Raw genomic sequence first — 25,038 nt, 5'->3', positions numbered from 1 at the left:
GCCCTCATGCCCATGTAAATTTTGCTTCCCAGCATTATCTATGACTGGAATTCCGTGTATCATAATATAAATAACTCTGTAAACTGTAGACGCTCTTGTTATTAGTGTTTCAGAACCAAATGTTGAAACTTGTATTCCTGGTTAAACACTCACTGTTGAAGCTGTGTGGACTTTTTTTGTATTAGTAAGCACAGTAGTGTCCATCATATTTTACTATAGTGAGTTTGAATCCTCTCTGTTGAAGTAAAGGTTTTGTGGTGCACACACACGTTACTCATTGTCAATCGTAGAAATACCTAATGAAGTCAACTTCTTCTAATGAGTGGTAGTCTGATAAGTCAGGAGATAATGTGGATGATCCCATTTATCTTTGCCCTCTTCTCAGCCCTCATTGTCGTTGACAAAATAAATGAGGCCTACAGCTGTCACTTCTGACCCCAGAGCAAAGCAAGTAACAACTTATCTTGTCTGGCAACAGAATAGAAGTGGACGCATACAAATGGTTTCTGTCCTCCTCTGCCTTTGAGAAGGATTTTGCTACTTCCAATACTGCACTTGCTGCATTGTTTGGCCTCCTTTGACTGTGAAGCTGGACCACACATGTCGTTGGTAGAAGAGATGGTGTGCCTCATGTTGACTCCAGCAACACGATTATGGTTTTGGAGTGTTTTGGTGTTGGGTGATGCGGTTGTAAGCCTGTGGCAAGTAAACATCAGGGTACAACTTTGTAAACTTGTCACCCTCCTCCCGTCCCTCCTGGGTGTAGTAGACCGAGAACAAGTGACCCTCAACCTCTGAACTCCGACCTCCCTGATGCCTGGGCCCCTGTGGGGCGTGACTCCTTTGTGCTACTTAAGATTTGTTTTACTGCAGGGTGAAGGAATTTCTATTGTTAATTATATTATAAATTTACTAGGTGGTAAATTGAACATGTGTGGCAGTATATTTTCATTGGCTTGGATATCAACATGCAGTTTCAATACAATAATTTCCACTTCCCAAGATGAGTAAATTGTGACAACAAGGTCAATAATTTTAGACCTTAAAATAAGAAACACTCTTAACACAAGCGTCACTCTATTTTAATCTTATTTTTCATAATAATACACTTGCATCTATGCGTACAGCAAATATAAAGGATGCTAGTCCAAAAGCCCAGACAGAACAAACAAACAAACTGATGTACTTTGATCTGGCTCATGAGAGTGTGCGATGTCTTGAGGCCATCACATTGAGATGATTAATCACACACTCTTAAAATAAGCACCCACACAAACACATTCCCCACTGATCCTATTGTGTACAACGGTGATTCAAATGAATGTTCGGTGTTTGTCTTATATTTTGGCGCGAGACTCTGCTGCACAGGTGCAGAGCGGATGTGAAGTCTTGTTACTTTTATGCATTCACATTCCCTGGCCCGTCCACCTGTGCTCTCTGGTCTTTTCCAAAACTCCATAAAATGTTATGTCTTCCCCCATTTTCCACATCTTATCTGGACTATGGTGCCAACTTATACATGGTGTTTTTTGAAAGCAAGAGACCTCTCATACAGTATGTGAGGGTGATATTTAAGTGCATGACTTGGAGTGTCGTAAATATAATCATGAAGTTCTTCAAGCAGAATGGCTTGGTTTAAGGAAACCCTGTCTTTGCCATCATATACGTAGATATACAACCAGTGGCTGTCACTTTGTCTTGAGGGCCTGAAGACCTTTCTAACCTGTCAGATCCGGCTATTAAACTCAGAGGTTATTTTGGACTTGTAAAGACATGTGCTTTAAGTTTCTGCTGCCCAGCTTTCATTGTGGCCTGCCTGGCCTAAAGTTAAGAACAGACACTAACCTGTCTTTGTATCCAAACAAAATTGTTTTACAAAAATAAAAAATAAAATAAAATACACTGCAGCTGTTAACGTGCCGAGGTAAGACGCATGTACTTTGCATCATTAAAATGCAGTGGTCAATATTTATTCTTCCATGCTTTTTGGTCAATTATTTCTGTCTGATTTTTCATTTCAAATTTAAAAAAATAGTTGATAAAAATAAATTAACTTCATGGTAAGTAATTGTAATTGAATATATTTTGTTTTGGGTTTCAGTGCGTCGTTGGTTGAAGGAATATAAATTCTAAAACTGGCAAGAAAAGCAAAAATATTATTCTAATGTAACTTCTTTAGGCATTTCTTATCAGAGGTTGCACGCTTATTTCACCTCTAAAGCCTCCCATGAAGATGCTTTTTTTGTAACAGTGCAGTGTTTTTTTTTTCAAATCTTAATACAAATTATGAATGAAGTTCAATTAAATGACAGATTTCTATCTCACAATTGGGTTGTCCACCTCAGCATGTAAGCAGTAATTGAAGGAACCAGGTAACTCAGTTCTACTTGAGACAAACTTCTATCATTGTCTTGTGTAAAGAATCGACCTGCCAGTATTGTTCTTTTTTTAATTATTTATTTTATATAACTTGATAAATGTATGTAAAATTCCACATTGTCTAGTGTTTTTTTTTTCTCTTCAGTAATCAAATCTCGCATACTAATAGAGTAGTTTACATGAAAAGGAATGTCAAAATGTGTCAAAATGGCTGTCTCGCTCAAAACGCTCTCTTACACTCTGTTTACCACGAGCGGCATAAATCGCATGATTCTTTCCAAGTCGCATGAAAATGCTACGCGATGATGGATCACGTACATGTAGGGGTAATGTTTTGTACAGACATATTTTTAGAACTAAATTACAGTTAAGGTGAAGTTTCATCTTCCTAACACTGTCAATAACTGGTGGGTTACCATTCATGGTCCCCTTTAAAGAAAATTGTAATCTATATATTGTATTTTATCACTTACATGTTTAGAAATTGTCCTGAAGCCTATTGAATTCCATTTATAGTTTGCGTTCTGTGAAAGCTGACATGTGTATACATAAGGAAAGAAAGAAATGCGGCGAGGCTTGGGGTGAGTTTCCAGTCTGGTGTTTATTAAAAGTTAGTACCAAGACAAATCGTAGGAAAGATGGTGACTCAACAAATGTTTTCCAGGATATTTTTTGATGTTCTCCCAAGTTTTTTTTCCCTTTTCTTTTCGTAAGACAGGCCAGAAATTAGACATGCAAACCTGTCCACTCCGGTGAGGAGATGTTGCTTGGACGATTCACACTTCTTGATAGAGACTGTTTTTAAAATCGAAAATCAGCTTGTTTGTAGAGACCACAATCAAATGTTGGGTAGTGACTTTTGTGTGTATAGAGGGTGGTCAGGTGCCATATAGGCAGACAAGTTCAATTCTCCCTGTTATGAGACTCTGGCAGAGCACAGTTTTCCTCCGCAATAACAGATAACTGGAAAATGTTTGTTTATGGGTTTTGTCTCTTGAGTTTTCTTAGTTGTGACCGCTGTTGTCTAAGCTACTCTCAGCTACTCTCATCGGGTATGAAGGTAGAAAATAATTGGATCACTAAGTGGTTGCCATTCTTGCCTCTCAAATGGATTGATAAACTGCCCAGGTTGTCCCCTGAGTCACTTTAGTTTGACTCAAAAGCTCTTCAAACTTGTTGGCCAGTCTGCAGATAGTGGATGAATGAATGGGTCTGGAAATTCTGTGGATTAAAAAAAAATAATTTGAGGAAAAGTGCCTGTATTGGACATCTTTTTTTCCTCTGCTACTGACAGGAACATTCACTTTTTTTTTTACAGAAAAAAGTGGTCAGATGAGTTAGATTTATGGTTTGATTGTGATCTGCTATGTTCCTTGTAAGAAAATGTGACCAGCTGAAGATAAGGTCATTCTTCATTGACTAAATGTGGTGTGACTGGAAGTCCTTCAGCCTCATTTGATGAAGAAGATGCTGACCTTTATATCACTCCACGGGGAGTTCTTTCATACTGCAGCCAGTTAGATCTCGGGCCCGGAAATAGGTTTGAATGACTGCCATGGCTCCTGACTGGAAGTCCTTCAGCCTCATTTGATGAAGAAGATGCTGACCGGATGCTTTTACTGTCCAGTCGCAATATGTGTGTTTTGCTTGCTTCTCTTGATAGATATTTGTTTTCCCATCCAGGTATCTACCTGTTGGACATGATCTACATTGACTCAGCTTATCCTGCGTCTGACAGCATCATTGAGACGGAGCAGAGGACCAATCAGATGAATAACCTCCTGAGAGTCATCTCTGATCTACAGATGTCCTGCAAATATGGTAAATGATAAGAATACATTTTTTGAAGACTCATCAGTTGAAATCACAAGATTTATGCTGCGGTTCCGCATTACACATTAGGTTTTCTAGCAGCAGAGTTTAATTTAATTCATTCTTTTTTTTATTATACTGTAGCTTTTAACACACCACCTGGCTGTTCCAGTACACAGCCTTTCTGTGCTCACTTTTTCCTGTTGACATTTGAAAAACTGTTTGGAATTGTAGAGGTTTAATTTACTCACAGATGTGCTCAACACAACCACAGATGGATTTCCTTGATTTTGCAGTTGGTATTGCAGAAACGCAGGGCATGAAGACCCACAGCAAGTCTTTGGATATTATTATTTAAAAGGCGGCTTTATTGTTGATTGCACAGAGTTTTTTTTTGTTGTTGTTTTTTGTGTATGAATGTCATTGAATTAAGTATCAGACACAGGAGTAAGATTTAATGAATTTTCATGTTTAAGCAGATTTGAATTATGTTAACATGTTAACTTCTTTTTGAAGAATATAATGTGTTGAGATTGTTGACTTGTGTGACAATTTATAAATAGCACATTTGTGAGGGTGTATATGTCAAACTCCAAATCCAGCACAGTTATTTTCTTTTCTTTTCAGTTCATGATGTTGAAATCAAAAGTTTACCACTAAATTTCAATACCATCACAAAGATGACGATGTTCAAGCCCAGCCGTCCAACAGTCGGGTTTCTTGCAAATGGAAATAGTGAAAGAGTGTGAGAAATGATGGATTAGCAGACAGAAAAGCATACATGAATGACACAGGAAATGAGAGACTTTTCTTGGCCTTGAGCATGTTAGATTTTAAGACCCCCTTGTATAGGGCATTTCTGTCAAACCCACAGCCTGCACATGCCAGCCATGACACCTTCAAACACTGTATGACTTCTTGAAATCTATTTATTGCTAATGTCTAGTCATTACGGACTGCACAGTATATTATTTATTCCATTATTAATTTTTATGGTCATGCTTTTTTCACCCCTGTGATCGAGTGATTTAGTGGGCATTTTATTTAAATTAAGCTTACCCACAATATTAAACTATATAACCTGTCTAATACCTTTAAAAGTCAAACAAGTATTTATTCTGAATTTCTCTGTCTGTCAGATCACCTTGTGACTCTTCCTCACGTCCAGAAGTATTTGCTGTCCGTTCGCTACATCGAAGAGTTGCAGAAATTTGTGGAAGACGATAACTTCAAGTAAGTTTAAATCCGCTTGTGAGGTAGGCCCTTGGCTGAAATTCCCTCATGACCAAATAACCCTCAGAACTCTGCCCATTACGCGCACACATTGAGGTTTTTCCCTCCAACACATGGAAACATGGAAGTGGGCGTGAAATTGCCAGGGGTCATTGGACAGGAAGCAGCATGGAAAACGATGGCTTTATATCACTCCACGGGGAGTTCTTTCATACTGCAGCCAGGGTAGGTTCTCAGCCTGTTAGATCTCGGGCCCAGAAATGGGTTTGAATGACTGCCACAGCTCCTCATGGTTTTATTTTAACACACGGCCATCATTAGTTTGGAATATTGGTGTTCAAGCGGACAGCGTTCACATGTATGATGCAACATGAAATATATAAGTGATGATTACAAGGCTACTGTGGGGTGGGTCGTCTTGGCAGCCAGAGAAGTGTGGCTGCTCATCTGTGGAAAAGTATTATGACTCCTCCTGGAAAGGTTGCTTTCATCAGCAGTAAATTGTGCCTCAGTAGAAAAAAGTCAAAAAGAATTTTACTGCTACAACTCTACTTCGTGTTTTATGAGATAGAGGCTTAAAGTGTCTAATGCTAGCAGACTAACTTTATGACTTTTGCTTTGCTAAGGCTTCTGCGAACTCATACTTTATGGAGGAAATTTTGATTCTAAATATATCCACTCTGTTAAATGCGATTTGCCCCCCTAAAGCCACATAGTAGTGATGCCATGTATGAAATTGTCCTCACAGTCACAAAATGAAATTTAGGCTTCTGTGTTGGCGCAGAGTGAGTCAGGTATGTCTTTATCTGTCAGTGTCTTTCACCTCAGATCTTGTCGTGTGCACATGTGGATCTTCATAAAACCACCGAACAACTTTAGAACATGTTTGCGTCAATGAGTGGACAGCAGCCACCTCTGCTCTAAAACCACCTCCGTGACAGTCGGGCCTTTGGCAGTGAAAGACTCTCCAAAAACAGCTGTGGTTGGGGGTGGATGGGAACTGATTTTACTTGTCACCAAAAAAAACGACCTCTAAGGTCTTGCTTAATCCAAAGCTCAGAGTAGTAAAGATCATGCTGCCAAAGTAACAACTGAAATAAGCATAACAAGCAAGTGTTTTGTGAATGGGTTTGCGACCTAAAGTTGATGATGTTTGTCACAAATCTGACAGCTTTTGTCATATTCTAACTAACGTCTTAAACATATTATTCATCAATAATTCAAAACGTTATATATATATATTTGGAAATCTGATTTAGTTTCTTTTGTTTCTGATTCCATTAAGTTCCAGTTATCCTCGCTCTATTAAAGTGGATTAATTTGTTTAATCATTTCATGTTTTGACTGCATTTTGAAAAATATTTTATTATTGTTGACAATTTAGATCAACTGTTTACTGAACATGCTGAGGCAACAATAACTACCCTAGATTTATTTTAACTTGGAGTTTTAATCTATTAATTTCCTTTATTTATGTATCAAAAGAACGTTAGATATTGTGGATATGATTGACTTTTTAAAGATATGGCCATGTATTAATGATTAACACCTCATTCACCAGTTATCTCCAATGAGAGCAAAAAAGATTAATATATCTGTTTGAATGCTTGAAATTATGTATTTTGTTATATTTCTATTCTTGACATTGAACATTGAACATTGAATTTCATTTTTGAAATTAGGTGGTTTCTGGTGAATTCTTTTCACCAGAAACATCAACTTGGTCACAACCATGGTATTTGTCGTTTACACCAGGAAGTGAGCCAGAAGATCCAAACATGAAGTGAGGAAAGCCTTATTTTATAGTAAAATTAATTTTACATAAACATTTCCTGTAAAACGCAATGAATACTAATATTAAAAGAGAAGCTCTCTATAGCAGTGCAAATGAATACCCGAGGTCCATAAAACTAACGTTGAACAAATGTGTTCTTGTGTGGTGTAACCACTTCATAACAAGAATTATATGGAAATGTAAGCGTGACTCTTACCAAATCTGTTTGGATTACACTGACAAGTCGCCACAGTGTCTGCTAGACATAAACTCAAAAGGAAAAAATCTTGTGGCCACCTCCAGATCTTGCTGTTTTGCCTGCATGTATTATGCAACTTTCGATCAATCAAATAATCTAACTTTTCCTGGAGAGCTTTTTAATATCGACTGCAGCCTGGTGCTGAGGGTGGTCACAAGACTTTTTTTACGCAAGGAAATTTAACTGGAAAACTGAACAAAGGCTGAACATTAATTTAAAATCAGTGGAATAGATGCAGTATCCATGCAGTATCTCTGGAAGATATAAATTCACAATGAAGCAACTGGAAACTAGTGGCGAGACATGCTCCTAGCTGGGAAGTCTTCCCATGAAGTAATGATGACTGGGTGAAGTTTAAAAATACCTTTCTCTAAAAGTCCAAAAAGATAGAAGAGATTTGTTTATTAGAAATGAAGTCTTTGTACTCAAAGTTTTTCTCTTTCGTCATTTTACAAAATAGCTTCTGTTACACACTTGGAGTATGCTAGTATTTCACAAAATGGAATAAATACCATAAAATTAAATATAAAATATTTATTGTGCAACAGTACTTTCTTTAATTGAATCCTAAACTAGCATATAAACCATGGACTGTCACATGACCTTTGAGGAAGTACAAGAAAGGTATAGATATGAGTTGTTATTGTTATTCACAGTACTAATACCACAAGTAATAGTAATGTAAAAATGACTATTGTGAGTAAAAGTGAAGAGAGAAAGTGTCTAACATTTTACTCAAGAACACTGAAAGACACTGAGTTTTTCATTTCTAAGTCCCACAGTTGATCATGACAAACGAAGATACATCAAGTCTAAATAAATGTCTCTCAATTGAAGTGGAGAGTTGAAATGGAAATGCTGCTGAGGGCTGTGATAATTTCAGCACAAGCGCCTTTCACGTCGGCCTCCAACAGCACTAGCCAAGTTGGATGGTGAAAGTTTCTCTTTCTTAGTTAAACAAGTGTGTCTGGAAACTAAGGGCTGCTCTGAGATCTTAGATGCACACCGATGTTTCCACTCTGCTGGTGTGATGTAATGAGGACAGGTCATGACTCAAATTGGATTGGACATCTGAATGTCCCTGTCTGCTTTTTATTTGTCTTCTAGTTCACTCCCTGCAGCCTGACCAAACCCTCGGCCCGCGATTAATTCTCATTTCACCCAGACTTTCCTCAAACATAGATACTTTCCAAATGCGGTGGTTATTGGCACAATCAAGTTTACCAACACTCCAATATGTGAGACGCAGGACGTCTGTTGGGGGGAAAAAGGTTTCATATATGATTGGATTTCATTGCATCCATATGTTTGTCTCACTTCACCACTTGACTATTTAACTTGCACTTGATTCCTCTTCTGTGGCAGATTATGGTATTTGTTTGAAGTCCTACTCACGGGAACCCTTCCTCTTTTGCTTGGAGAAGTCTGAAGACAAAGGTGATAGCTTGTGTGGAGAGGAGACACAGTAAACATGAAGGATGATGTCGATGTCTGGAAAAGAGAGCCACTGAGGTTCATGGCTGTGGGGAAGGAGTACACGAAGAAGACTGGTGGAACCCGGGGGGACTTAGGTGAAGGCTCTCTGGCAACCCGGTGATGGGAAATGCCATTAGAATAATAGGGAGTAGAAGAAAAAAAAGGCATTGATATTGTCGATGCTATTTCTTCTGGTAAAGCTGCCATAGACTTGATCATTTTCTTCTATGCTTCTTCAGACTAAAGTGTCTCCCTCACCTAAAAATGTCTCCTGTCAAAGCACAGAAAACTGATGCTGCACAGAGGGGTGCCACGACCTGATGTGGAAAGTGGCTATTTGTCTTAACTAGAAGCAAATGCTGCAAGAGCAACATGTCCTGCTCAAGTGTACATTGGAACGACCCAAACACTAAATTATCAGCTTTGTAGTTGGACCGATCTTCTTCGAGAGAAGACACAGAGGAGATCTGTTTTATCCATAACTTCTTTCCGAGTCTACCACTTATCACTGCCTTGTCATGTCTTCATGTGTACTGACCCATCATGCATTACCCCAATTCCCTTTTGTTACTCAAGCAGTTTGTTTTTGTACACACCTCTTCAGTGGTATATGTTGTTGATGTAAATGTTTTTGCTTGCAGGCTTTCCCTGAAGATAGAACCTGGCAACAGCTCCCCTCGCATTGCCTCCTCCAAAGAGGATTTGGCCGGTAGGAATTACAATTTTGTGTTCCAGTTTAGGAGTCTGTTGTCTGCCATACAGGTACTTGTTCTTGCACCAGTCTATGATTCTCATCAATGATTATGTCTTTCATGTGTAGAGCATGAACCAGAATATATGGAACACACTGGGAGAAAAGACATTACGTTCTGAGTTTTGTTTGGTAGCAGCTCCACTATGACGTCCAGGGCAGAGGGCTAATGTTCTATATTGGGTGTTCACTGTGGGAGTAGTTTCCTATAGTCCCATAGCACTCATGATCACTTTAATTAACATGCCTTTTAAACATCACCATCTGGAACCTGCAGTTGCTCTGCTTGTAAAGTGAGTGGACAGAATGACAAAGCGTGAGTGGAGCGAAAAGTTCCATGAGGACGGTCAGCTTTACTTTATTTCCCTGCATTGTGTTCTGCTGAGGTCTGGGGGGGTTAGTGGGAGCAGTTGGGGGGATTGGTGAAGTCATGCAGTGGATAAGCCAGGAGCAGGATGTAATTAAAGAAGGATGAACCACAGCTACATCAAAGACACAACACTGGAAATTCTCTCCACCACAGTTAGATAATCGTGCGTAATTTTCTTTCTCTGTCTTAATCATCTTTGCTTTTGATACAATGGTGCTGTGGCTTGAGTAACTGGTGATGGAACTTGCCTGCTTGTGCATGTTGGTCGAATGACTGTTTGGTCTTGTGTGCGCAAGCTGCAACTAAGCAAATACAGCAGGAGTGGTGTCATGCAAGCACATCCGTTTGGAATTCAGACTCGTCCTGATAGATGTGTCATATGACCTTGACAGTTTTGTGCGCTATATGTACAGTAATATTCCAGTTCTTTCATAAATTCTGGTTTGCAAAAAGCTGCAGCCCTGCTACATCAGTGACAACCACTCACTTTGAGTTAGCTCAAGCTTTACATGAACATTGGACAAGTTTGCATTGACGCTGTATTAAAACCACTTTGCCACTTTTGCCTGAATAGGATGAAAACTGTTGTGAATCTTTGTTTTAGCTTCTTGCTTCATACTGACCAGTTAGGATCATGAGCTAGGATTTTTTGTGCCACTGTGGTTTCCTATTCAGTCTTTTTAGCTTTGCTTACATTACTGGTGGCTCATCCAGTTCTCGCTCATTTCAGAATAGAATATGTTGTGTTGTATTTTCATTGACAGACTACATTGATTTTAACCCCATTCACAAACAAAATAGTTGACAGATAGCATTCTTGTATACACATTGCCAAAAGAGCTCTGGTGTACAGGGGAATCTATCAAGAGGAGGCCTTCAAACTGCACTGTTCCCACTAGAGAACATGCACATCTTTTTCCATGGACTCATGTCTGAATGGCTGGCGAGCCACATGGGTTTGTTTCGAGCCGTTTCCATGGCAACTCCTGTTTGTGCGTTTATCCACTTAAGAGGCAATTTTGGACAGTTTAATCATGTCATTCAGAAAAAGTTGCCGTTTAGGTGTCTCGGCTCATGATTGAAGATAGGAAAGTGCCAAACAAGCTTCACTGGAGTCGGGTTTTGCATTCACAGACATTGAGTGGTTTCTGATGCTGTTTTTTTTAAATGGAACAATTTGTTTTCTATCAAATTGCAATGATAAATGATAGACAAGTTTAGTTTTAGTTCAACTGCCATCCTCTTAAATGGTCATACTTTAAGTCTTTAATGCCACTGCAGGTTATCTAGAATTCTTTGTTTTCGGCGTCTTGTAAGGCTGTGGTTATAGATCTATCTGTGATTTTTCTGGGCAGAATTCCAGGGTTCTCTTTAGAAGTCTGGGAACCACACAGCAGTCATCACCAGAGTCCATGAGCTCCTAGCCTGGTATCATACTTTGAGTTACTGACTCAGAGCATGTTTTAATCTTACTCTTGCTGCTATGAATGACGTGATTTAAAGGAGCATCTGATGTCCGATAGGCTACACTTTTGTCAATATATTTCTCTTTACTGCCAGTTGGTGCCACTCATGTGTAATAAGGGCCATTTCTGGCTACCTTTTTTTAATTCACTCTCTGTCCTAAACCATCAGGTGCAACGCTTGCAATGCGTTTTTTATGGTTTTTACAAGTTCAACTTATGACATTCCCACCTTGTTTTAATCTATTGTCCTTAAAACCACATTGATTTGTGAATGTGACTTTTGATGTGCTGCAGCTGAATAACACATATTACATCATCTTCTTTTTGAAATGAAAAAAATAATAATATTGAACTTTCTCTGGAGCAAATTGACACAATTTTTACGTTGATGATCGAGGGCATCCTCCAGTATGCTGGCAGCTGCTCATCAATGTTCACGTTTAGAAGGAAACATCGAATCATTCTGTCTCAAGCACTCTCTCTTTAGCCTGTGTTATGGTCTGGCAATACAACAATTCCAGACCACAGTACAGTGACTCAAAAGCCCACTTTAATATTCTAATAAATGTGACTTGACAGATGTGACGTGGTTATAGGTGCTCTGAGATTTGCAGTTTATTAGAAGCAGGATGTGGTGAGGTCATCCAGCTGACAGCAAATGTAGGTCAGAATAATGAAGCTTGGTGACGTGGTATGGTAATTGATTCGACTTTAACTAATAGTAAAAAGCATTTTACTATTTGGGAAAGTAACATATGTGCGTTTGTTATTGAATCCATGTACATGGTCGATTGGCTGCTCATACCTGACTAATAGTCGTTGATTAAACGGATTAGACAAGAGGCTGTGTCTTTGATTTTTCTTGTAGCATCTGTGACTGTCTGGAACCTGGGGTGAGTCACCAGAGTGCACTGAAGGCTGCTGCTGTTCAACTAGAGTTACATAACGTGGAAGCCGAGTGTTGTTCTGGCCTTGTCCGCAGCACATTCATCATAAACAACTCCCATGCGCTCCTCAGTCTGCCAAACAGAAGAAATCGGTTTACTCATTCTCTCCTACTCCAGCTCAAGATGGCGTGATGGACAGAGAACATGCCCAGACCAGGCATGTTTTTACATGGCCACGTCCATCTGGCTTTGATACTCCAGTGGTGTGACAACCATAATGATTGTTTAAAAGATTGATTTATCACTCACATCCTTGTATTTGTTTGACAACGCAGCATCTCTTCTTGTGAGTCCACAGTCTGAGCAGCAGCCCAGGAGCTGAGTGAGCCCACATGCCACCCATCAGCCAGTTTGTGAAGACTTCATTTTGAGCCTTTTACATGAGGTTGTCCTTGCTTTGCGTTGTTATTTAGAAACTTGAAGTTGCTCACGTTGTTACTGCTCATCGGGGGCTTTATCATGGAATCACACACAATGGCCGACAAATGGAGAAAAAAATCTATATGATGTCAGGTACAAGCTTTGATTAAAATAACTTTTACTGACTTTGTGGTTCATTGTCACCTGCTGTACTGTTGGTTAACCCAAGTTAGCAACTGGGACTGTGTTTTGAGGTATACTGCGTCAGTAAATGCACCACATTTTTGATTGAAATACTCAAAATATATTGAATTTTGTGCCTAAAGTTAACCATATCTTTAAGAATATCTTTATCCTAAGACATTTAAATTACCAAAGCATATGATGCATGAATCAAAAAGGTTGTCCTGGTTTCTAAGGTTCTGCAGTCAATGTATTTTTAAGATAATAAATACAATATTTTGGAGACTCAAAACTCGTATCAGGACAAGTTGTGTGTGGAGGACTCAAGACTTCATTCCAGCTTTTTGCAGCTGATCTAGATCCTGAAGTGTCACTGGATGATGACCTCATGGTTCTCAGATGTTTACAAAGGAATGCCATTTATGGAATGGGAATTATTTGCAGTATCTTGCTAATGCCCTCTAACAGGAGAAGGATGCTGGAGGGCCCTCACCCTCAACTCATGTGGGTAAGAACAAGATGACAGATGTAAGCGGCCCTTGGCGATGGAGCAAGTGCACCGTTTATACAGGAGAATTTCTGAGTAGAACCACTGATGCTATGTGTCAAGAAAGGTCAGTCGAGGTAACTCAGGCTTGTGGTCGGGATGTATTCTGAGGGCCTTCATGGTGAGGTGTTCAGCCAACTTGAGGGAGACCAAAGATAAACCTGAGAGATTACATCTCGGCAGGTCTGGATTTGTGGTCTCTAGTTTACATGTGAGGTTGTGATGCAGTTTCCAGAAGGTTTTCCACTCAGATTTCCAATGATCTAATTGCATCCCTGCAAGTTCCGAAACTTTAAATTGCCCAAAAGCGAGTGTCAGCAAGGATTACATTAGGCTCCCCATGGTCTCCTCTTGATCAGGATAAGTGGTAGAGGATGAGGGAATCATAAATTAGCAGCAGCTGGGGGATCATGGCAGCAGAAGGTGATTTAAAGTTGGTCCAGGTTGCTGTAACAGAAAGAGAAAATGCTGTAACAGCTGCGCGGTTTTTGTTCTGTTGAATAAATAAATGAATGAATGAATGAATGTGAGAAAACAGTCTGTCGTTCTTTGTTGACTGATGTTGCTGGATTGATGGAGCCAGACTCTCTGAGGTGTTGATTAGAGCAGCATTGTCAACAGTTTTGTTAACTATTTTGCAGCTGCAGGGTGAAGTCATTGTTACATCACAGTGTGAAGAACCTTTTTTTGTTTCCTAAAATCACTGATTATTGTCTTTTAACGGCATCTAAACAAGTGTCCTGAAGGAGGGCGAGGTAGCGCAACAAGAAGAAAAAGATTGATCACAAAAATGGTGTTTTCATTTCAGTTTGATACATTTTTTTTTATTTTGACTCCACAATGGCACATATGTTTTGAATAGTGTTGCCCAATATTTAGATGGCAGTCCATTTTTTGACCCGACCAACTGGCTGTTGCTCATGCCCAACATGGATTACATTACTGTTCTAACTGCGCAAAATGATGTCAATAAAGATAAGAAAAGCTGCTCCTTCATTCGTCCCACCGACACTAAACATTAAAGACATACTGTATACAGAAACAACACAGAAAGCAGACACTCATTGCATGTGCGCAACCAACAACATCACAAATCAACAGTTTAAGACACCAGAAAAGTAAACTTAAAAAAGTTCTACTGAGAATAATGATCCGTAATTTTGTGACACACATTTTCTTACATGTTTTCAACCTAGCATGGGAATTTTAAACCTGTAATAATGATTTTTACTGGACATTTTAATTGGTCAATAAACTGTTGCAACAGTATCCAAATTGTTAATGTTTTACTGTGTTATTACCATCTTTTTTATTTTTAATTTATTGGTCTATCTCTGTCTCTTGTGCCCTGTTCAGTACAGAACTAGCAATAAATAAAACAAAAAACAGACCAGAATGCCTGGTTCTATAAAACATGACATTGAGTCACTAAAATAAATCATCTTGTTTGTGTGCGTTCACCTTGATGACCCGAATTTTTGACGTGGGCCAACAGAATTCTTGAATTTTGAGTCATGTGATGTGAGCTCTCACATTGCTTTTCTGGTTGTGTCTGTGTATTATATCTGTCTTCGTTCGTAAGTAGTCAATAACTAAGCATTCGTCTTCAGTCCTTATATTCTTATGTAATAGCTCATTGGACTCATTGATTTAAAGCCCTTGATCGACTTTCTGTGTCCAGCATGACAAATCCTTCTAATAATAGTCAGCCACCAATTGATAGCCAGAGAACCTCATACTTGTTTGAAGCCACCCTCTCTGAAAACGTCCATTAACCAAAACTAAAAGTGCCACAATGCATACTAAATTGTTAGATAAACCTTGAAATAGAAGCCACCATGAGGCCACTCAGAATAAGTAACAAGCAAACTCTTATTAGTCAGGCTTGTAAAGGCTTCCCAATAAGTTTAGACCACAGAACGGGGGGCAATTCAGTCACACAATGTGCAATTACGCCGGCTCAAATCAATTTATATTCAAACCAGAATCCACATTTTACCCTTGACAAACCACATTCAAACATCAAATTAAATAATTAGTGTGTGAGGGGTGCAATCCTCGATCCAGTAAAAGAAGCCACCACCTCTCTCATGCTGAGGTTTCGGTCTCCACAAAATTACATAAAAAGGCCACAACACCACAGATGGGTGGAGAAAGATGGGCCTCCTCACAACGAATCACGAGGCTCGGCGTGGTGATCCCGGGTGGGCCGCAATAGTTCATGCGTTTTTCCGTGACAAGCTACGTCATCAAACAACTGCTTTTCCTGTCTGCTCACTTGCACTTACACTGCTTCTCCTCCAGGTTTTGTGTTACTGCTATTTCACTTGAAGTTAGCAGATGCTATAGTCACGTTATTATTATTGTTGCTGAAAGAGACGGTGATGATTTAAACAAACCATTTAAAGTGGTGACATTATAAAAACTTTCATTACCGCGTGGAAAAGGAGAGCAGCTTCTCTTTTGTTCCGTCATGTAGTTCCACTGTGCCTGCATAACAGTGTGGACTCGAACCAGCACACCTTTACTGGCTAACCATCCGACAATTAAGATCATTAAGAAAGACAGCATGAGATCAGCTGTGTGCTGCCGTGTTAGAGAGATTCCCCTCACGCTGTTCGAACCCGCCTTATTCCTGGAGGTTACGAAACTGCGCAGGGGGAAAGTTCTGCTGGTTATTTGGAAAGATTGTAAGTGAAACAGTCCGCTGTGTATTGTGAATGTTGACTCTGTCTTACAAGTACTTTCAGCACTTACGCCATAATCTTTTTTTTTTTTTTTTTCTTGTCATAGTGACTGGATTTTAAACCGTACCAAACCAAATCCAGTGAGGTCTGAGCTTGAGCATGCTGTCTGTGGAACTCAATCCCTGACTGGTCCAGTCCAGTCGGTCCAGTCCAGTCCAGTAAATGGCCCCTGGGGCTTCACAGTGTGAGGGACCTGAGTGACTCACTGGTTCCACTGGCACGGGAGCCTCTTCTTAACACTAAATCAATTCACTGGTCCAACACTGCTCTGCCAGAACCAGCTGTCGGTTGACAGACAATTATGAAAGCTGCTCTGTTCACATTATCGCCGTCTCAAGTGATGTTTGGGATGAAAATCCTTCGAGTCCCTTTGCTGCCATCAAGTGGGCGCAGCTTGCAACTACAACATCTGAAGAGCGGCATTAGCCTATCAATATGACTATACTGTATGCGCGCAGTACAATATAGGAATATATAATATAAGTTTTATTATAATCTGTCAAAATGTCCAAGCTGAAATTTAGGGTTTTCTTCACTGTGCTGTACGTTACACAGGTGCATCACTAATATGGTCCTCCAAACAAAGAACAACAAAAGCAAGAATCAAACCAAGTTGAATGATGTTTAACCACTTCCAGGGTCTAAACTGGTCCTGATCCATCAGTGGCCTGGTAGGAAAGTTGTAGACTGATTCTAGCTGATTTTGGTGCGGAGTTGTGTGTGAAAAATTAGACCTGTCTAAGACCAGAAGAGTTGGATGAGTAGCATAATATCAATTACAGTGTTCTTCCTCTCCATAATGAAAACCTCTTCTAACAGCTTCCTCTCTGAAAATAATCCATACACAATTTTATGACTATTTAACATGCAGGTAATGATAATGGATGGTACCTGAAATACTGTATTAATAACTTGTTTCATCAAATCTGCTTCATCTGTTGAACAATGTAAGGTGTTTGTTGCAGGTATGTCAGAGGTGTGTGCCTCACTGAGGTATAACCGAAGGCCCACCTGTCCTGACGCCTCTGTAGGGGTCCGGATCCCCACACCTCCCCCGTCACACCACAGAAAGAGCCATAGTCTCGGAAACAAGTGAGTATGAAGGGTCTAACAAGGTGAAATGTGTAGAAATATATGTGTATGTTTGCCATTATAATTACATTTAGGAGATGTCATCTTTGAAATATTCAACCATTCCAAGTAAATCACACATATTTAACCGCTCTAAAATATATTAGTCAGTCACAAATGTCTGTTATTATTATCCTTACTGTTTTGACCCAGATGCCATTTTTCTTTGTGCAACTATATGAGTCTTTTCCACCCCGTGGGGCAGATAAGATTCACTCTATTTCAGAAACAATGCATTCATTTATTAAGAAACATTCCATGTTTTTCAGTAAAAAAATATCTTCAATTTAAACAAATATGTTTTAGAGATAAACGTATTATTATTATTGTTATTATTAATATTATTATTATTATGGGGAAGGCTTTTTCGATTTGCTACATATCATTGGCAAATATTGCGTGTCCGCAGCATGATGTGTCAGTATGGCATGTCAGAGAGCAGAAGTGCAACGTTTCCTATCGAGAAAGCTCGCCACCTGCTGGACGACAGCTTTCTGGAGTCTCAGAGTCCCGTGAGGAACGATCCGCAGAGCACGTCCGTGTCCAACGGTCTCTCATTAGGTGGGTGCTCGCATGCAGAGTGTGTGTGGTTTTGATCCCTGACTTGACGGTTTTCTGTCGTCTGATCACTTTGTTAAAAACAGGCAGCAGCGAGAGTTCGTTCACTGAAGAACTGTCTCCCGGAATGGAGAGGTGAGAGCTAATAAATTCAAAGTAAATTGTAACGTCGGAGCCAGCGGCCAATCAGTTCATCTATTTAGTGTTTTGCTAAAAAAAATGCACTGTTCTCTGTCTGTCCCATCCTTATGCATAGTTGTTTACATACAGTGTTGATGCTTTTGTACCTGTGAGTGACCCATCTCATGTATAACTAAGTAAAATCCAAGAGTGTCGACTCTCCAACTCTCTGTCTGTGCACAAACAGGGGGCGCATGTACGCCACTTTGGGTCCCAATTGGAGGGTCCCACCTCGCAACTCCCCGAGAAGCCGTAGCTACATTTTCAGGTAGGGTGAACTGACGCAGCCGCATCGATCAGCAACATAGTACTTATGAGTGAAAGTGTGTCCCTCGAGGTCACTTTCAGAATAGATGCAGATCTAGCATTTCTCACAAGAATGATTTGCTATAGTATTTTACTCTGACTCATTCTGTGCAGTTCAATCAATTCATCTGTTCCTGTTGACACTTGGTAACACTGTTGAAGAGTGATCAGCTCAACTTCCACCCATTTATCAAAGCATATTTACAGCTCTTTTTAAAATGTAAAATGAACGATCTGTTGTTGAAAACAACTCAGACAAAATCAGTGTGTCTCATGCCTTTTAAGAGGCCTTTTAGACACATGTTTTGTATATTTCAGCTCCTCTGCTGGGAACTCCTGCTACGGCTGCAGTGAGTCAGGCGGCGTCGCCATCGAAGGACCACTCCGGAGAAAAACACTTCTGAAGGAGGGACGGAAGCCCAAAGTAAGACCTGTGGCTTCAAAGGAACTTTAAATAAAAAATAACTTTTTTTTTTTTTTTGCTTTGTTTGTTTCAGTTGTCGTCCTGGACACGGTTCTGGATCTCGCTGTCTGGTTCTACACTTACTTTTTATGGAGCAAAATCCCTGAGAGCCTCTGAGAGGAAGCATGTGAGCCAGCAAAATTGCATTCAAAAAAGTCTTTAAGTGATTTCTGATTCTGATTTCTGAAGTGAGTTCTGATGCCTCACCACAACTTGAAAAGCTATAACATTTATTGACTCTCACCGGGTAAATGCAAGTCCGTTTATGACACGTGAGGTTTTCAATTTGTTCGAATGACACGCAAAGCTGCAACAGAGACTAAATGTTAAGCTCTTTATAATCAGAAAACAAAACTAATGCCTTTATTTTTCGTTATACTTTTATTTGTCATTTTTTATTGCATTATTGTCTAACTAACCCGCTACAATTCAAACTATTATTTTACCCATTCTTTGCTCGTCGCTGCTGTAAAGTCGTTGTACCACTAGAGGGCTGTAGAGTGTTTTTGTCTTCGCCAACAAGGCGTTAACACCCGTTAGCTAGTGTTTGTGGCTCAAGTTTGAATCTGAAAATCACGACGTTGCGATATTTAAAGCAATTGTGTCATATCCATATGTAGTAAACACCTAAGTATTTTCATGTAAACGTTCAATATGCATGGAACAGAGCCAGAGCTGGCTCTCAGGAGTGTGATCGGTGTGATGTTGTCCATCCTAGTACAAGTCCAGTCCTTGTAAGAAGGTGTGTGTGACTGGATGGATGGTGGTTCTGCCAGACGACCCGGCCCGACCCAACATCTTCCAGCTCAATGATCCTGACAAAGGTTAGCAGTCTATTAGCTCAATCTTTTTTCCCACAACTCACGGTTAGTAAAGCTGGAAGAACGTGTCTTTGCAGGGAATGTTTACAAGTTCCAGACTGGATGTCGGTTCTCGGCGATCATCTGGCACAAGAACCTGGAGGAGGCGTGTCGGAGCAGCAGACCTCAGGTGTGTTCAGGACAAAGCACATCCGTCCGTGACTGTCATTGTATGGATTATGTATCATACATCGATAAGATATTCGGAAATCTGAACCATTGACTTCTTCCACATTCCCTCGGGTCTGTTTTGTGTTGTGGTATCAGATGAGCATCGCTTCTTGTAGTTTAGCGAGTTCAATGAAAATGTTTGGACCAGACTTTCAGCAAAAACAAACCCCTCAACTGAGTGGTGAAATGATATGTTGCAGCACTATATTATGACTGATGTGTTCCTCTTTCTTTCTGTCTCACCAGATACCAGCAAACCTCATGTCGTTTGAGTGATGAGACTTGAACCAGCAGGAAGTTTCAGTGCCAAACCCACCTGTGTGGGACGTCACTATCAAACGAGGCAACTCTCTGGATGTGGATGGGATCCAGACCTCTGACTCTCACCGTCACCGCCGCCAACGTGGAGGAGCCATCGCACGTGATGTCTGTGAAAATTGTCGGTCGCGCCTTTTTTTCCTTCTTCTTTTCTAAGATGTGCTGTCCGTCGTCACGCTGCTGGGCGGTTTTGGCGGGAAACATCTTTTTTGGGGAGCCACTTTTATACGACCCTCATGTGGTCGCACCTGTGAAAAAGACGGCAACTAGACAGTGACTTTGGACGTCCGTTTCAACACATTTCATTGGCATGAAGGAAGTTCCACCTGAACATTATGAAGGAACGTCAGTAGTTCAGCCTGGCAACGTCACTGACAACAAAACACCGACGAGAGTGTCGTCCTCACGCTGCTGCAGCTGGTAGTTCTCCCACAAAACATGTCAGCTTTACGAACAACCACTGCGAAGTTTGTTTTCTACACTTGATACCAACATCTCAAACGTAACAGATGGTGTGTGTGTAAATATTGTATTTATATTTAAAAGAGTTTATTTTTCTCACAGCCAGCCAACTGAAGGGAATTTATTGATCGTGTTGATGGCGCGCTCCTTGCTGGGCGTTTCTGCGTTACGACTGTAGGTGGACAGCCACCCTAAAAATGAGGTTGTAGGTAACCCTGCGACTTTGATGCTGCGACGTGACCTGACTCGAGTCAGTGACAGTTTAGACCATCTGCCCTCATCTCTGTCAGCATTTATTGAGTTGAACCCCAATTTGTCATTGGTTTTCAACACACTGCCGTCTGACACTGACGGGAAACCAAAAGTTCTAGGGATGTTGTCGTATATTCAATGGTGCACTTTAAAAATGACTTTTGTATGGGAAGTGACAGCATTACAAAGAACCCCGCATGTGATTCGCTCGACTGCTTAGTATCCGAGAGCTACACTTGTAGTAAAATGCTTCTGGAATGAGCCTCCCAGGTGATTCCTGTGAACTGTTGCGTGGTGCACTATGCTATACTGTGTTGAAGTGAGCGCTTTTGAATGGGTGTGAGTTGTGAGACTAGACTCTTTGCTGCTACACGCTTCTGACTGATTTGAAAGGAAACAAGAGGCAATCCAAATGTTGCGGTGCATTATGGGAGTTGTAGTCACCAGGCGCTCCGTTCATAGTCGACGTAATGAAACGGTGTCGTAGACCACACAAAATCCTATCCACCAGAAGCTTTCTGAAAGAGTCAAATTTGAATTCTGCATCACCAGCAAATAAAGAGATAAGGAGTCAGTGTTAGGTGTGAAGAAGCCCTCCCTGCTGGCAGAGATGAGTCCTGACATTTGAAACTGGAAAACAAGCGAAAGTAAAGCGAAACTCCAAATATGTGACGTGAACAAACGTGTTTATAGTGTAAATTTATTTGTACATGAATTGATATTATGTCTAAATAACACAGTCATTAATTTTCACCATTTCTACTGTATGGTTTTTTTGTGTGGTTGAACTGTGGTTTTCCTTGGACTGCAACTACTCTAGTATTATCGGCCTGCAGACGGCTGCAGACTTTTATTTCTCTCAATGTAGATGTTTACTGACAAACTCAGCAAATTGTTCTGCCAGTCGCTGCTGTACATATGTATCCTCGAGCAAAGCTTTCTGCTGTATGAATTTACCACTGAACATCGGTTCTGTTGTTAAGCTGAGGTATTGTGAAGAGAGCTGTCGAGCCTAAAGTAATGTGATGTCATGCGATTTATTCTAGTGATTAGCATCACTGGAGTTATGTGTCAATCATCTGAGCCCATTTTCCTTGTCTTCATATTCCAGTGTTCATATCAATCATTTCATATGATCTTTGTTGTCATACGTACGTGTCAAATGAAAGTCTTCATGTGAAGTTTGCACCACATCACAGTGAAACATGAGGTTTTTTCAAATGTGTGAATGAAAGTGACATTCTTTTTTAAGTAAAAGTATTTTCCTCTGTTTTGGATTTTCACTGCAGAGTTTTGTGTTAGCTCCGCTAATAATGTTGCCAAAACCAGTAAGAATGATTTCACGACTAATGGAAGTGCAGAGCAGCTTCGTTTACCGAGTCTCCAACTGATTCTGACAGGTTTCAGTAGCAATCAAAGTGTCGCCACACATTTACAACCAGAAACTAACAAGTGTCTGTTATGTTCGGAGCATAAAGATTCAAGACATCAACGGTGACAATCTTTCACCGATCGTTCTTGATTCAGCCGAATGAGAGCAGGAAGCCTGAGTAGTGTGTCCCTCATATACAGGTTACTTCATGGCTGGACACTAAGAAACACATTGAGGAGCAATGAGTCATACACAGACTGGCAGGTTGGTACTGTTCTCACTCAGCTGTTTTGAAGGGTTGCATGTACGATTTCCTTATGTGCATTTCCTCCAGTGGAATAGCGCAGGTGCACAGACGACCTTCTCAGAGTGGAACTTGCTGCACCTCTGAGTGACATGTTCTAGTCTTGTGAGTCCTCGTGTCGTTCTCAGCGTGGCACATGTTGTTCTCCATGGAACATTAGCCGTGAGCATTTTCCAGCATAATCAGCAATAAGAAAAAAAAATGTCCCCATTCTTACCATATTCTTAAGTATGGTATGAAACTCATTCATCTATCTAAAAAAAAAAAGTGTCAGGTCAGCACTATTATTACATTTTGATCTCACTAAAATGTGTTATCTTGTCTGAGCAGGAAACCTGGGACACGTGACTGAATTGCTGCTTTCATTAGGTTTTTTTGTTGTTATTTTTGTTGGATGTTTGTGTCACACTTACACTATAACCACCTGCGTCTTATTTCTGTCCGCTTTGTTTCTGATCTGTGTGAAACAGCGCCTCCCAGTGGCTGTACAAAGTTAAGACGTGGTCATAATGTAATGGCTCTACATTTAAAATGCTGTCATTCACATTTTTTTACATATGTACAAACGTTCCAAAGGACTGAAAGTTAAGTTCATAATGGAAGCAGCTAATAGGTTTAGTCACCAAACATGTTGATTTGATTCTCAAACCATGAAACCTGATTTGTATCATCTGACTCATGCTGTTGTCACAAATCAAGTCCATAAAATCTACCGTCGGAATCAATGATGAGAAATTTGCACTTAAACTTGCTGTTGCCAGACAGTGGCTACTTCTGCGCCGGCGACAGTCCGACTCATCGGTTTTGTTCGGTGGGACGCTGCATGTGACTTAGCCAACGGTTTCCTTGTGTGTCGTTGCTGTGCAGTTCAACACCGAGTCTGTGGTGCACTTCATGTTCAATAATTGTTTCATCTCACGCCGTCGCTACGTGCTGCTGTGTTTTTCAGCTTCAGACTCTGCGAGCTGCGAATAAAATGTCCTTTTTGACGGCCTCGTGTCACATGAGTCTCTTGATTCTGGCTCGGCGGGGTTGACAGGCTGACAGAGCAGTTGAAGGGGGAGCTGCCAGACAGCAGAGATGGGATAAGAGCTGGAGGGACAATCCTGCTGTCAGACTGAAGGGTTCAGCATCCAGGGCGCTAAGCAAGCCGCGCTGTGCGAGTCTGTCTGCTGAACTTTCAGAAACCGCCGATGTTTCCTCACCACACGCAACTTGGTTAAGCTTTTTGTCTCTTGTGTTGTTGACTATTATGAGAGCGCCTGCTGTGGCAGGGTTTGTAGTTCGACAGGTCGAGAGGCTGATCACAGTTGGAGATCCAGGTGGTTCCCTACAGACATGATCCTCCCCACCAGGGCTGAAAACACAACCCAAGTCATGGGCCGAACACAGTTTGATGAGTCCACAACTGTCCTTCTCTGATGGCGAAATGAAGAAACGGATAATAACAAGTCTCTGCTTCAATAATGGACCACTGTGGTTCAGCACAAAACGTGAGAGACTCTGCTTCAGCTATTTATTGCCTGACTCATGAAGGATCGAGTCTTTAACAACTGACTGACCATGACTCACTCACTTGCTCACTGTCTTTTGTTACAGCGAGACGATGGTCAGAGGCTGTAGATGAACTTTTGCTCCTCCTGCTGATGGAGAGTCTGTGAGCTCTGACATCTGGATGGAGTTCAGAGCATCTGCAGGAATCACGGGCAGCTTTGCCTGATCCAGGAGCTCATCATGGCCTCGAGCCTTTCTGGCAGGCGCTGAAGAAGTGGAGCTTCCTGCCGAATCCGTTCCCACGTTTCATTCCCTGTAGATGTTTCCTCAATCAGTCTACCATCAAGTCCTGGCAAGCCAGGGTTTGGGGGTGGGTGGAACTATTTTTGCCTTCCCTTGATGGGCCATGAGGGTTTTCGATTATTCGGCAAACTGAACATCAGCTTCGACCCTTTTTCTTCCCAGAGCGACCCTCTATCTAACAGTGAAAGTGACTCTGTATTGTCCACAGGTGGCAGTGGTGACCGACTGCTGCACCTGACCTGAGAGTGGATGGTCGATTTTATAGCCCTCAGAAAACATAAGGAACTATCAGTATGTTTATGGAGCACTTGTGTTCAACAGGATGCATCTTGAGAATTCAGCTTTGGCAGCTAAATCCTCCTCCGTCCTCAGCGTCTCCACCCTCTCAATGAAACAGCTCCCGATGTTTTGGGTTAAATCTCCCAATGGTTGCCCAGAGCGTCGGTGCTGACATCTCTTTAATAAGAGGTGGAGTTTGTCTGCGGGACACAAAGTTCGGCACGTAGGAAGCTTCTTTCTATCTCCCTGTGTATCTGACGCAGGATTTCCTCGCTCAAGCT

The 25,038-nt window shown here is 40.8% G+C and overlaps 1 protein-coding gene across 1 annotated transcript in view; it reads left to right on the top strand.

The window, feature by feature from the left end:
- Positions 1-23,666, top strand: part of LOC128762665 (ras-specific guanine nucleotide-releasing factor RalGPS1-like) — a 51,252-nt gene extending 27,586 nt beyond the window's left edge. Inside the window, exons 9-20 of the mRNA XM_053871085.1 lie at positions 4,063-4,200; positions 5,331-5,424; positions 9,575-9,642; positions 17,270-17,396; positions 17,845-17,996; positions 18,080-18,128; positions 18,361-18,441; positions 18,798-18,903; positions 18,977-19,069; positions 19,661-19,766; positions 19,841-19,932; positions 20,220-23,666. Of these exons, the coding sequence (XP_053727060.1) occupies positions 4,063-4,200; positions 5,331-5,424; positions 9,575-9,642; positions 17,270-17,396; positions 17,845-17,996; positions 18,080-18,128; positions 18,361-18,441; positions 18,798-18,903; positions 18,977-19,069; positions 19,661-19,766; positions 19,841-19,932; positions 20,220-20,249 (1,136 nt within the window). The 3' untranslated portion in view covers positions 20,250-23,666. The remainder of the gene's footprint in view (positions 1-4,062; positions 4,201-5,330; positions 5,425-9,574; positions 9,643-17,269; positions 17,397-17,844; positions 17,997-18,079; positions 18,129-18,360; positions 18,442-18,797; positions 18,904-18,976; positions 19,070-19,660; positions 19,767-19,840; positions 19,933-20,219) is intronic.
- The last annotated feature ends 1,372 nt before the right edge of the window (positions 23,667-25,038 follow it).

Source organism: Synchiropus splendidus, chromosome 1, assembly GCF_027744825.2.
Source record: "Synchiropus splendidus isolate RoL2022-P1 chromosome 1, RoL_Sspl_1.0, whole genome shotgun sequence".
In the NCBI taxonomy this organism is placed as follows: Eukaryota; Metazoa; Chordata; class Actinopteri; order Syngnathiformes; family Callionymidae; genus Synchiropus; species Synchiropus splendidus.
This window is presented reverse-complemented; position numbering and strand designations above follow the sequence as displayed.